The 14,485-nt window shown below is 35.9% G+C and overlaps 2 protein-coding genes across 4 annotated transcripts; both read left to right on the top strand.

Moving 5' to 3' along the window:
• Window positions 1-862: 862 nt before the first annotated feature.
• On the top strand, window positions 863-6,359 carry LOC111462419 (RNA pseudouridine synthase 3, mitochondrial). 2 transcript variants are annotated; one of them, XM_023105969.1, is made up of 10 exons: window positions 863-1,201; window positions 1,697-2,012; window positions 2,468-2,533; window positions 2,693-2,851; window positions 3,136-3,183; window positions 3,298-3,378; window positions 4,580-4,696; window positions 4,843-4,944; window positions 5,230-5,388; window positions 5,819-6,359. In XM_023105969.1, the coding sequence occupies exons 2-10, from the start codon at window positions 1,701-1,703 to the stop codon at window positions 6,194-6,196; spliced, it is 1,422 nt and encodes a 473-aa protein (XP_022961737.1). In that variant the 5' UTR covers window positions 863-1,201; window positions 1,697-1,700; the 3' UTR covers window positions 6,197-6,359. The 2 variants fall into 2 exon arrangements, with proteins under 2 accessions (XP_022961737.1, XP_022961738.1); XM_023105970.1 differs by having other exon boundaries at window positions 1,690-2,012.
• An 845-nt stretch (window positions 6,360-7,204) lies between these two features.
• LOC111462424 (nudix hydrolase 16, mitochondrial-like) lies at window positions 7,205-12,928 on the top strand. Of its 2 annotated transcripts, none has more exons than XM_023105978.1 (4): window positions 7,205-7,630; window positions 8,332-8,446; window positions 8,726-8,809; window positions 12,348-12,928. In XM_023105978.1, the coding sequence occupies exons 1-4, from the start codon at window positions 7,560-7,562 to the stop codon at window positions 12,597-12,599; spliced, it is 522 nt and encodes a 173-aa protein (XP_022961746.1). In that variant the 5' UTR covers window positions 7,205-7,559; the 3' UTR covers window positions 12,600-12,928. The 2 variants fall into 2 exon arrangements, with proteins under 2 accessions (XP_022961746.1, XP_022961748.1); XM_023105980.1 differs by having other exon boundaries at window positions 7,208-7,600.
• Window positions 12,929-14,485: the final 1,557 nt, after the last annotated feature.

Raw genomic sequence — 14,485 nt, 5'->3', positions numbered from 1 at the left:
TCATGCTCTCCGATAGATACTTGTTCGTTGTTTTTTTTTTTTTTTCAAGTTACCCAGAAAAGCAACTAAATAATTTTAGGTAAGGTGATGTATCGTTATGAAAAATTATGAACCTGATTCTCGTAGTATGATCTACACACGGACAAACGAACTATTGCTTTGTCGTTATCAATGACAGCAAGTGTGAGGAAGAACCAAGTATCGGTATTTGGTAGTGACTATGGTAGCTTTTGCTGACTTTATTTGTGAGGAGTTTGAGCTTGACTAAAACGCGTGTGAGAACCCGAACAAGGTGACGACGGACAAAGTGATGACTATTAATAGAATAAACTAACTGTAGTTGACACGGGACAATGTGCTAACAAGGACATTGACCCCATGACAACAATACGTAATAGATGAAAGCGAACAATATCTACTAGCGTTGGGTTTGAGCAATTACAAATGGTATTAGAGCTAGCCACTGGGTGGTGTGCTGTCGAGGATGCTAGGCCCCCAAAAGAGTGATTGTGAGTTCCCACATTGGTCGGAGGACGCTGGGCCCACGAAGGCGAGGTCCCACGTCGGTTGGAAATGGGAACGAAACATTCCTTACAAATATGTGAAAACCTGTTTCTATTAGACGCGTTTTAAAACTGTGAGGTTGAGGACGATACATAACAGGTCTGGACGATACATAACAAGTCTAAACAATATCGACTAAGGGTCTAAACAATATCGACTAGGAGTAAACTTATTAGACGCGTTTTAAAACTGTGAGGTTGAGGACGATACATAACAGGTCTAGACGATACATAACAAGTCTAAACAATATCGACTAGGAGTAAACTTGTACGCTATTAAGTCTATTGGATGGGCGCCTGTTGGTAGTAGGAAAGTTCTCCGTCGACACTCGAAAGGAGTTAGGGGACGGGAGTGAGCTCTGAAGCGCAGCATCATCTTCCATCACGAGCGAAACTGGAGACGTTGGGTATCCATATTTGATTTATAGCTTGAAGGCAGGCAAACCGACGCCCCACCTCTCGTCTGCCCTCCTCTCGCCCAGTGGTACTCTCACATCGACTTCCGTCGGTGGAGAAATAGGAGGGAGCAGTCAAAGGGGCACTTAATTTTGTTTACACTTTCCCCCTTCCATTAACGGGCGGAACTGAGCTGCGAGCATATTTGTCGGCGTTCTCTCAATCGCTGATCATCTACGGAGGTAATTTATGGGTTGTTTTTCGTCTCTGTTATTGATTAGAATCAAAATTTCCCTGTTTAGTACCATAATTTAGAGGTTGTGTCCCCAGTATTCGTTTCTGTCTCGCTCAGGACTCATCCATCAATTTTAGGATCAAACTACTAGCTGTCTAATCTTGCATAATTGATTGCCTGGTCTGCGCTAAAACTTGGCACACTTTCTCAGTCATTAAAATGATAATTGACTTCTCTGTCCGTTTTGATCAATGTTGTTGTGATTTACAAATGGCTGTGCTAAGCTTGATAGAAATTTAGCATATAAAAAAAGAAGTAAAGCTTCGAATCAGGCTGATTAGAGTACTTCATATTTGCAACAAGTAGAGATTGAATGAAAATCTCCGAGGTTGAAAATAAGGGTCACTATTGAAATTGAAATTAACACACTTGTACACAGGGAAATCGATTAAGCTACAAAAACAACCACCACTCAAGGGCTGTTTTGCTTGAAAGATTGCAGGATTATGCGGCAGAGCATACGACGACATCTTTTACTTGCAACCAGATACTACTCTAGAATTTCTCCTCCTCCACCTGCTTATGCCAGGCCTGTCATTAGAGTTTCCAACAACGTAGCGCAGTTGGGTAGTCCTAAAGAAGGCTCAAAGCCCCGGCAGCTCCTATCGCTGCCCCCATTTCCTGGCTACCCTTTGCCCAGGAAGAATCAGATTGGTTTCTCTGGGGAGTCAACTCACGTCACTGCCATAACATGGGTCAAGCATTACTTTGATGAAATTGAAGATTCTGTAATTCAGTCCCATTTCAGAAAAGGTCTTGTAAGTAAGAACACTTACTCCTCTTTTAGCCAATTGGTCTCGTTCTTTTGTCTTTTTCCTGCTATATTTATAGTTTTGTTGGCTTTTTGTAACTTTTGTAATGTCGAGAATCTCCGTCATACTTTTGAGCTGTAAGATCAGTGCTAACTTGTAAGTTGTAAATACTAATGGGAACTTAAACTCTTCTTGCTTGTTTAAAATAGTTGAGTTCCATATATAAACTTACATTGCCACTGTGGGAAAAAGTACATTGGACTTGTTTTGTTTTGGAGTTTCAGTTGGTGTCCGCGGAAAAACTGAAGTAATGACTTGCGTGTATATATGTTTAAGGATATACCACAACTTCAATGTTACTTATGAAATTGAACTCTCTCTCTCTCTCTCTCTCTCTCTTAGAAAAGCGATCGGTGGTTATCTATCCAATTCTGGGTTTAAATTTATCTTCCTTTTTCCAGGTCCAGGTGCAATGTCCACAATCAGGTGGCTTGGATGGAGAAGGAAATTTGAAACCTATGAGAAAGGTGTTGTTTCTTGAATAAATAGCCTATTATCTTATGGTTCATTTTTTAGAAGCTCCTGATATGTTGTTAGTGCGTATGTATTATCTGGTTTCATTTACTTACTGAAGTCATTCTTTGTTGGTCTATAAGGCTATTAACTCATTACCATATGACTTTCAGATTAGGAGTAATGAGATTATGGAAACTGGGGCACGAGTCCATATACCTGTGTCCGTTGCAGAGATGAGGGTTTCTAGGAGATTTGACACTATTCCAAGTGGCACATTGCACCCAAACGCGGATGAAATCAAGTATTTGCAAAGACTTGTCAAGTACAAGGCAAGTATTGAGTTTAACTTGCATTCTCCTCTTTGCTGTTTGCTGCAATTTATGTATCTCCCAGTGTTTTATCCATTGACGTACAAGAAGCAGTTGCTATATACTTGGTATGGGAAGATCCACATAGATATACTCATTTTCTTATGTACAATCAACAATGAACCTTGGTTGAGATTGATGAATGATTAATTCCCTTCTCTCTATTGCTTCATTTTATCCTGGCATGTGATTTCTGTTGTATGCTAAACATGATTTCATTTGATTGTTTATTTTGTAAATTTCAGGATTCTGCTATTCTCGTGTTAAATAAACCCCCCAGACTACCCGTCAAGGTTTACCTCGTAATCTCTTATAGTTTTCTATTTTATTTCTGGTGATCGGTGGGAAGGTGGGGTGGGAGGTAAAGTAGGTGCTCTGATATTTTGAAACAATTATGGTTTTGACAGGGGAATCTTCCAGTTCATAATAGTATGGATGCGTTGGCGGCTGCTGCATTATCTTATGATTATGATGACGGTCCCAAGTTGGTAAGCTTCTTATTCTCGTTCAAGTAACTTATGTAGATATTGTTATTAAAAGACTCTGTAATGAGAATGAAAACAGCTAAGTAATTATGTTAATGTGTCATTGATGGATACTTATGGGAATAAGAAACGAAACTTTTCATTGATGAACTGAAAACGACTAATACTCAAAGGTACAAACTCCACATATGAGTGAAAGAAAGAAAACAAAAAAATCATAAAAAGTAAGTAATCTAATGAGCATAACAAAATAGTTGTCAACCAAAGAAATCCCAAATACAGCTCTAGAAACAAAATCAAGACTAAAAACTGACAACAACAACACTTGAAGGCAGCGGCAAGAAACCAAAAGGCCGAGAATACCAGGAACCCGAATCCAAGAAGGAAAACAACCAGGAGGCAAACAAAGAGTCTGAAACTACGAGACAAGCAAAGATAAAACTCTACACTGCACTGGACACATTAAGCACTCTTCCAGAAGGAAACAAAACCGTGATATGCCAAGGGTAGGGACAAAATCAAACCTGAACACGGTTGTCATCAGCAAGAGTAGGCCGCAAGAAGTAGAAATATAGAGATTCAAATTTTCTTGGAACTGAGGAAGGATGAAGTGAAAACTCGTTGTCATAGTCCCGAAGTAAGGAAACTAGAGCTTTTGAAAAGCAATTTTCAGAAAAATCATTCAAGGTGTTATTTGTGTTGGGCAAGATGAACTCCACACTACTCACACTAACCTCTGAATCGGCATCCCAATCATCATTACCGAAAAGGAGAATTAAGAAGCTAAAGATCTGCATGAAATGTGTTATGGGAATAAGATGGGTTGATGCCGCTGCCATGGCGTTGTAATTCAATTGGAAATCTTCGTAATGTACGATAAAAGTACTTGCTACTTATAGCAATTACTGAGGTATGTATTTCCTAGACATGGGATAAATTTCGATAGATAAAGCTCCTATTTAGTGGGTTTTTCTCCATTTCGTATAGCCCGAAGCTTGGGTTTTCATTGAAAAGTTTATCCCAACTGAAGCAAGTTACACAGAAATTAAGTTTCCTCTTTATTCATTTCAAGAATTGTTTATTCCTTCAAAATAAGGACGTAGAAGCTAATGTTATTTCTTATTTTTCATCCTGTTTCATTTTTGGTTGCGTTGCTCTATATTTAATGCTCTTCCTCTGTCTATTCTTATGGATGTACATTTAGGTTCACCGTTTGGATAGAGAGAGCAGCGGGATTATCTTGATGGGGAGAACAAAGGAAAGTGTAGCCCACCTTCAATGGCTATTTAGCAATATAAGAAATGCGAAATCTTCATGTAAGGTGCTTAATAAAAAATGCATTGAAGCTTAAACGAAAACAAAGAAGAGGTTTATCTTTAAGATGTTTACCTAGTATAACTACAGCTAAGAAATGTTCTAAAATTTCTAACTTTTAATAGTTTACAATATGCTCAACAATGATTTCAGGCTTGGGACGAGGCGTGTAATGCAACATATCAAAAGTATTGGGCATTAGTAATTGGTTGTCCCAGAGAAAGAGAAGGCCTAATCTCGGCTCCCTTGTCAAAGGTTCTCTCTCTCTCTCTCTCTCTCTCTCTCTCTGGGATCAATGTTAATGATTCTCAGTCTCTTCAGGTGGAGTAATGCACTCTGGAATTGTTAATAATTAGAGATCAGTATTTTCTAATAAGTTGATAATTAGACTACAATCATGTGGTTGGCAGTTGGCTTATGTGTGGATCGCTACGCCTTTAGAAACTGTTCAACATATCTTCAAGAACTTGAGAATATGGCTCAAACAAGTTTTTCAAGGATCATTTCATGTCGTTTTACTTGTGTTATAATTGTTTGTAGGTGCTTCTTGATGATGGGAAGACCGAGAGGGTTGTCTTGGCAAACAAAACATCCTTGGAAGCTTCTCAGGAGGCAATCACTGAATATCGTGTGCTTGGTCCCACAATAAATGGTTGTTCATGGATTGAACTATGCCCACGTACGAGCCGAAAGCATCAGGTACTTCAAGCTCTCTCGCTTTTCTACGAACAGGCTCATTCAAATTTATGCACGAAAATCTTAGGGATAGCTATCCTTTTGATCCATAGGTTTTTAGTCTGGTTTTGTTTTGGTCTCTCGGTTTCAAAATGTTACACTTTTACTCCTTAGTTATTGAACTTAATTTTGATCTTTGATGTTAACTTCTAGTTAATTCATTACTCATTGACACGAAAAGACCGAAATGAGTATTTAATGAAAGGAGATAAAAGTGTAAATATGGTACCAAAGGACCAAATGGAAACAAAAACTCAAAGATAAAAATGTAACATTTTGTAATCTAGAAACCGAACGAAAATTACTCGGGTAAAAGTGAACCATTTTGAAATTCAAACGAATAGAAATGATATTTTTTTCAAATCTTTTAACTGTATGATTTGCCATCTTTCAGCTACGGATCCATTGTGCTGAAGCTCTGGGCACACCTATTGTTGGCGACTACAAATACGGTTGGTTTGTACATCGGACGTGGAAACAAATGCCCCGGGTCGACATCGAGCCAATAAGTGGGAAGCCATACAAGTTGCGAAGGCCGAAAGGGTTGGATGTGCAAAAGGGGAGTGTTTTATCCAAGGTGCCCTTGTTACATCTTCATTGCAGAGAGCTTGTTCTTCCCAATTTAGCGAAGTTCCTTAATGTTTTGGATGACAAAAGGTCGATCAGCCACCACCGGGTATCTTACTTCAACTCAGATCTCTTACGTTTTGTAGCAAGAATGCCTTCCCATATGAGAATTAGCTGGAATTTGATGTCTTCCTATTTAGTATGAGTAACTTAGAGTTATCATAGGTGGATCGTAATAGGATTATTTATTCATTTGTTGTGTTTTATTTTTCGGTTAAATTATATATTTAGCGAGTGAACTTCTCTTAATCACTTTCTCACGAGACTTAGTACAATTTGAGACAGGAATGTTTGGGATGTCCTAACTATGAGGTTGGCACGTGAGTTGATTCTCGATAAGTATGTCCGAGTGAAGGTTGATGACATCCTAAGAGATGGTTTGACGAAGAGAAAAAAATCGTTATGGGATTTAAGTTACCCTTAAGGCTAAGCCGTGAATGAGTATAAATTATTACTCCATATAGTTCGAATAGTACGACATGACACAATACAGGAACAATGCACTATGTTCATGTCTCCATTATCTTGGGAATATGATGAACTATGAATCAAAATTGTAAATTATCCTATTTATTGATAATTACATTATTTATATCTTAAAAATTTATAATTAATTTAATTAAATCAAGTTGATAAGATCGAGGTGTTTCTTTATTTTTCTAAAAAATATAATTTTATTTGGATGATTTTGAGAAAAAAAATTATAATAACTAATAAATAATCTAAATTAATTCCCTAACATTATATTATTTAGGAAAAATATATCATAAAAGTATAATATAAACTTACTATATATACTTTTAAGATATAAATTTATTAATTTTAAAAATTTAATTGATAAAATAGTAAAGTTTAGGAAATATAAATGGATAATTGTTGGTATTATTATTTATTTATATATTAAAAATTAAATTGAATTTTATTATTATTTGAGAAAAGGGGAAGGAAACAAAAATTAGGCCCACGGAATCGAAGCGTTTTGAAAAATCGTAGCTTTTTGAAAAAATCGGAGCTTTTTACAGCGCACGAGGAAAGACTACGTCAAAGCTTTCAAATAGCGAAGCATTTCCATCCAACAGAACAGGCAGTTTTACCATTTTACCCTTACCCGTTGATCTCAACGGTCATCTTCCCCTCCATATATATTTCCTTGGTGCTGAATCCACCGGATTCTCCCAAACCCTTCTGGACCCACTGTTTTCCCTTTTGACCATCAAATCCCCTCCCCTGTTTTGACCCAACCCCACCGCCAGATCCGCTTCAGCCGCAACCTTCTCCATCTCGGTTCCTCTCCTTTCTGCAACCAACTACTTCTCCCCAACCCTAACAATCGACATTCATCGCCACTCTTCCATGGAGTTTGAGATCGTCTTTGACTGTCCATTCTGAGAGAGATTGACAATGGCGGAATTTGTCCTCTGCTGTAGCGATGTGCAGGATTTTGCATTCGTCTCAAAACGCTGAACCCGACGGACGATAGTTTTTGTATACGTATATATTTGTTTAGTATGTCTGATTTGGTGGCCCGCACTGGACGGCATCAGCAGCGGTACGATGCCGGTTGTCGCCTTATTGCTGGGTACATTCCCACCAATATATTATTTATATATATACATTTTTAATATTCGTAGACTCCAGCGATTTGATGTTTATATGTCTGTGTATCTATAAGTCGTTTTCGTGGACCATTCTTGTCAAAGGTTGGTGAAAATGAGGTTGTCGGCAATGTCATTTACGTTTCTTTTTACTACCCTTGTGGAAATTGACTGCTTTGATTTTCACTGTGGTTCTTGCTTGGGTATTGGTGGTTTGTGATTCGTTGTTGGGTTCTTTTATCGATTAAGGGTTTCGAGAAGTCTCGATTTGGATCTGAGAATTTATTGATATATGACGTGTAATACTGGAAATATGATTGGTTGGCTGGTGAGTCCTAATTTCTACTTTGAGGCTCTTACTACACATCTCCTGTGATGTTGTAGATTATTCACAATGTATCACTCTCTTTTATACTTCTTTAATACTTTTTTGTAGTTAATAAGTGATGGTTCATTTGAAATTTAACTAAATTTCCCTTATGAATTGCATTATACTCTGGGGCTACTCCTGTACATCTCCTATGACGTTGTGTATTATTCACAATTCTGAAGTTTTTATGTTTTTTTTTTCTTTAACTAAAATGTAATTGATGCATGAACTTCATGTCTAGTCACAAGGTTAACTTATAACAGGAATGCCTCGCCTGCATTTTCTGTTGATGCTAATTTTGCTATTCTTTTGTAGGTGTATTCCTTTTAGGTATAGAAGTTCCGATGGCAGCAGTGATGAAATTTCAGATAAAGTAGTGGAGGTGCTTATGATTGACACACCTAGTGGACCGGGCCTTTTGTTCCCAAAGGTATAAGTTGTCCCCCTAACACCACACCCGAACATGTTATTTATTCCAAAATGAGGTTGCTTGCAACTTTTCAAATTTAATGAAAAGTGCTTGTTTGTTGTTAAAAAAAGAAAAAAAATGAGAATACATATATTTGATTTGAGTTTTTTACATATATAGTATCATAGTTTGCAAAATTTTCTATGTTGGGAACTTAAGGTTGAACTTCTGCTTTTTTGCTTCTCTCATATGAAGTATACAAGCTTATTTTATCTCTAATATCAGCATTTTCTTTAAAAGGGAGGCTGGGAGAATGATGAGACGGTGGAGGAGGCTGCTGTAAGGGAAGCTATTGAAGAAGCGGGTGTTCGTGGTCAACTTATGGTGAAATAGTACTTTAATTTAATGCTTGAAATGAATTTTCTTGAGCGTCAAAAGTTTTTATTGTACTCTATAATAGTGATAGCTTTGTTCTCATTGTTTTTTGTGAAAATTAAGGTTTTCCCATCTAACATATATAAAGAACATGGTTGAAATAGGAGTTTTTTAGAGTATCGTTTTTAATACCTTTTCCTTTGATTTTTTTTTTGTTTTTTTTGTTTGATGGTGTTGTTGTCCTTGTTGTGAAGGAGTAATGAATTCTGTTAACTCATCATTAGTAGAACAGATAGAGTTAGGATGAAGACTAAAGGTATTGGGTTGTGACTGATAAGAAACTAAGGCTACCATTTGAGTTACTTTTCCTTTTGTTCCTTTGAACTAGTACCTCATGGACTTCGTGGCTAACCATTTGATATTTGACCGGTAGTTTCATGAGTCATGAAAGTTGCAATTTGCTTTAATTTAATGAGACAATGTGGGATTTTGCTGGTCTATGGTCACCAAGTCTAAGTCCAAAGGTGGGTAATCCTAGGGCTAAAAGCGTAGAGATTTGGCGAGTTTCAATGATAAATCTAGAGGAAGCATTATTGATTGTTAGTTGTTGCCTTGGTGATGATTACTTTAAGGTGTTGGTGTTGTTTACGTCTAGCCAAAAACTTCTAATAGGACAACAAAGATTTTGGGTTGTCCTTTGGGTTGTCCTTTGGGTTGATGAAATCTTATATATGAGTGGTATCTATGCAGAAACACTGAGGGTTATGAATCACAAATCAAAGTCCATCACTATCCATCCTTAAGGCTTGTATACTTAAACTTCTATAAGGAAGATTGGTGAGTTAGTGAAAGTACTTCCATTAATTCAACAATATTCGATTCCTTTAAGTTTAGTAAATTTAAAATATTTTTACTATTATCTTCAGAGAAAAATACATTTTTGGTCCTTGATATTTGGGGATGGTATCTATTTGATCTCTAAGATTTAAAATGGGTTACTTTTAGTCCATTTGGTTTGACAAAGTTCTAAATGGTCCTTGGGTTCCTAAAGTCGTCTCTCAAAAAATGGGATAGGTGGCAACTTTGTGATGATTGCCAAAGCTATCCCAATCGATCGTAAAGGTTGACATGTAGGATATCATGTGAGTTAGAATGTAGGATATCATGTGAAGGTTGACATGTCGCCATTCATATAGATTAGAAACCCTCTGTTAAATGGAGCCTTCAATTAACACTGGGGAAAAGAGTGGAAGCTGTGGAAAGTATGCTGAGAAGATTGTACCTTAAAGAGTTAGTGGAAGCAACCATTAAAATCAAAGAAAAATTGTTACCTCAATCCGTCGGGAAGGAGAAGTAGTCCAAACTGCAGCCTTCTCTCATGCCAGACTCTTCAATGTTGGAAAGGTGGTTGGCCGTTCTTGGAAGTTTGTTTAAAGAGAGGTTGCTGTTCTATTATTTCAACGACTCAAAATGCCTGTTGCTTAGTAATTCAATGTTTGGAAAGGTGGTTGGCCGTTCTTGGAGGTTTTTTTCTATTTAGAAATGGAGGGTTTGATAGTGTCTTTTTGCAAAGGTGTCAAGAATTCAAAATTGAAGATATGAAGTTCCTTCGCATAAATCTATTTTAGGGGAAAGGAAAACTCCTACATCCAGTAGTAACCTGTCACCCTCCCCTGATAGTTCTTGATCCACCACTCTGGAAAAGCATCTTTTTGGAAAGAAGTAAACTTTGCTGCTAGATGTAGCATAAAGAACACCTTAACTGTAGTAATGACTACTTTTCTTCCCGAAAACAATGCCGGTCAGAAGGGAAGCAGATCAACTCAAAGGCCCAGGAATTTTTGGTGGGAGATATTTAGTGGACTTCCAGGAGGATCTTGACCCATTACGGTGGCTGGTAGATATGCGTACAAGCGAACTTCAGGGTAACTGGAGAGCTATTTTCTCACTGAGTAAAAAGTTTCTTGGAATGAAGTTTTGAAAGCTGTTTTTGGTTTTGGCTGGAAAGAAATGCTATAGATTTTGCAGGGACAAGAGAAGTGGAAGATAGTAAGATTTAATGATTTTCTTTGCTGCTCTTAAATCTTCTGTGCTTATTACAACTCCTTTTTGATCCACACAAGTTGGAGGTTTTTTTTAGACTCCCTTACTTATAGGATGTTTTGGTTTAGCCGTTTTACCTCATTTTGAATATCAGAGAGTACTTCTTGCGAAACTTCTATATTTACATTTAACATGGCTTGTATTGCATAGAAAGTTCACCTAACTGTGGTTATTTGATTGTCATTCTTCCTTCCTTTATTTATTTATTTCTGTCATAAATTAGTTTATATGTCCAACTTATTGTATAGTAGTTTTATCTGTGTAAACTATCTGTAGATTGTTTAATGTTTTAGCTAACTCATGCAATAAGGTCAATTGAGATTACTTGCATTATTTGCTAAGCATGCCTGCTTAGGTTACTACAATGGTCATATTCCTTCTGTATTTCCCTGGACTAGGGGTGAGGGTGAATGCCTCGTTATCCCCTTTTTTCTTCATCTTTCTGTTTTATTTGCTGAAATTATTTCTTAGAAAGTTGCATATCCAATAGCATTATCTTATGATGTGAGTTGCATATCCAATAGCATTATCTTAAGACAGAATCCTCCAACCATATGATTAATGGATATAAAAGATGACTCAACATTTGGAGGTCAAAGTAGAACTTCTTATGACTTTACCTGGTTTCATTTAATGTTATAATGTTTCAAATGTTTTGTTGTTTTATGTTAATTGAACGTCCAAATTAGATAATTATAAGAATGAATAAGCTTGGTCATGTTCTTTTCTGTTATATCTACACTTCTTTGTGATTGGGTAATGTTGCATTACTGTTAGGATTGTTTGGAGTTGTCTTACCATGGATGTGTGTGGCTGGGGAATTGTTTGGTTTCTGTTCTTTGGAGAATGTCGTGGTCTCTTATCTCTTGCTGTTTAGCAGTTTCTTTGTTCATTGGCTTGTTTATGAAAAAAAAAAACAAAAAAACAAAAAAAACTCTTTATGGTGTAATGTTGAGTTTGCTTCCCCTTTAGATTCAAGCCTGCGGAACTTGAAAAATATATTTTCTCTTGAATCCTTTTCTTTTTTTCTTTTTTTCTCCTATTCTTTCCTCTCGAGATGAGGAGGTAATCCAAACGGGCTAAAGGCCAGGCCATAGGAGGGGCAAGAGGGTGTCCCCCATGCCTAAGGGATATCAAACAAAAGGCTTGAGGGTGTCCCCCATGCCTAAGGGATATCAAACACAAAAGGGTTTTCAATCGGTTGATAACATAAGTGCAGTTGTTAAAGTTGTCAAAGGTGATGTGTGAAGCAAAATAAGATCTGCGGCTTAAAAGTTCATAAATGAAACACGTCTATTAGATTGAGGTTTTCACACTTAGGGCAATTACGTCTCTAAGGAGACGCACTGCTGCTTTCTCGTTTCTTTGTTGTTTTTGCATTTGTTTTCCTCCCATTTAGATTATAGCCTGACACAAACTCTCTGGTTGAAATCTCGGTTTTCAGGGATTCTTGGGAGACTACCACTTCAAGAGTAAAACACAGCAAGATGAGTTTACTCCAGACGGATTATGTCGAGCAGCTATGTACGCTTTATTTGTGAACGAGGAGCTCGAGTCATGGCCGGAGCAGAACACGAGAAACAGAAGTTGGGTGACCATACCTGAGGCAATTGAAAACTGCAGGCACGCATGGATGAGGGATGCCCTTGTCAATGGCTTCAACAAATGGCATGCAGAAAACATGAGCGATGAATAACTTGAATCTTGAAATGTATGCACATTACGAAGTATATGGTGCATATGAACAAAGTTGTCTTTATGGATTGTTTTTTAGAGTCCCTTTTTCCCCTTCGCCACCAAATCAAATCAAATCAAATCATGAAGAAATCAAGCAGTAGAACACTAACACTGATGATATGATGTTCAAGGATTACATACGCAACGTTTTGGTTGCTCATTTATTATAATACACTTCCGCTCTCGTTCAAGCTTCCTTGAAAGCTTTTACAAATGTATTTCGAATTTTCTTGTTCATTTATTACAAGTCTGATGAATTACATGCCATTTTTCAATATGATGGTATATTTAGAGGGATATGAACTTGAAAATTTGCGTATTGGAATTGATAAAATTGAAATGATGATGTTTGTTGTCTTATTTAAGCACTCGTTGAAGCTTCTTTGTAAGGAATGCTTTATTTTCCTCTTCAATCAACATGGAATCTCACCATCCAATTCTCTTGGGGCCGAATGTCCTCTCTCTGGACAATATTTATTGAAAGGAGGACGAAATATTTCTTATAAAAGTGTGGAAACCTCTCCGCATTTTAAAACAGTGAGGCTGACAGTGGGTCATATCTGGTGGAATCTTTGATTGTTGTTTCTATCAACGAATAGTAGATACTAACAAATATTGTCCGTTGACCCATTGTCAACCTCACGATTTTGGATCATTTGATTACGTATTATCAAATTTGTGAAAGACTTTTGATTGACTACGAACTATATTAGGTGCTCATATCTCGTGACTACGAAATATATTAGGTGCTCATATCTCGTCGTGACTACGAAATGTATTAGGTGCTCATATCTCGTCTCGTGACTACGACCTGTATTAGGTGCTCATCTTACTCGCACCTTATTATTTATGGTCTATTTTTAATTTTTGCAGCAATAAAAGTTTGGTTTCTTAAAAAAAGAAATAAATGCATGTTTTTTTTTTTTTTGGAAGAAAGCTCCTCCACTCAAAAAAGGTTTTGTTTTTTCCCCTTTCTAGAAATAATTAATCATTAAATCTCTATTATTTGAAACCTTATCATAATTGGAACAAACAGTCAATCAAATCACCATTAATTTTCTGCCCATAATTACTATAAAAAAAAATTCCACCAATAAAAGTGTATATTAATTGAAAAATCCTAATTATTATATTATCATAATATATATATATATATTTGAAAATTTCAAAGTATGATATTATTTTGTATGGAGTTGGATATTATTTAACAATAATTTATCCAAAAATAATTAAAATCTTATGCTAAAATAAAACACTTGAAAATGATTTAATGCCCACCTACATTCATAATAAGATTTCAAAAAAAATATAATAATAATAATTATTTAAAATGGAATCTTTAAACTTTAAATTGAATATGGTTTTTATTTAATAATTTACTTTATTTTTAGAAAAAACGACAAATTATTGAACCTTACATGTTTTATTTTGACCGTTGACCAATTTATTTTATAAATTTTATGAGCAATTTCCAAGAATATTCCTACTCATCTACAAGAAAATGCCTATGAGTTTGGTATAATAGATTTCTAAATTTTCAATTTTGATTTAAATAATATTTTGTCGGATTTAATTTTTTAAATTAATTAATTTGTTAAGTAGAAATTTAAATTTTATGTATAGAACTCAAATTTTAATGTGTGAATTCATGAATTTTTATGAAAGTTTAGAACTAGATAAATAAAAATTTGGAAGTCTTTTGAAAAAATTTGTATTTTAATTTCCGAAATTCCAAAAAAAAAAAAAAAAAAGCCAATTATGTAATTTTTAGTATTTTCAGAAAATCAGAATTGATATTTTTAGGTACAGACTTCATTTAAAGCAACAAAAAAAAAAAAAAAAAAA

The sequence above is a fragment of the Cucurbita moschata genome, unplaced genomic scaffold (genome assembly GCF_002738365.1).
Source record: "Cucurbita moschata cultivar Rifu unplaced genomic scaffold, Cmos_1.0 Cmo_Scf00027, whole genome shotgun sequence".
Classification (NCBI taxonomy): Eukaryota; Viridiplantae; Streptophyta; class Magnoliopsida; order Cucurbitales; family Cucurbitaceae; genus Cucurbita; species Cucurbita moschata.
This window is presented reverse-complemented; position numbering and strand designations above follow the sequence as displayed.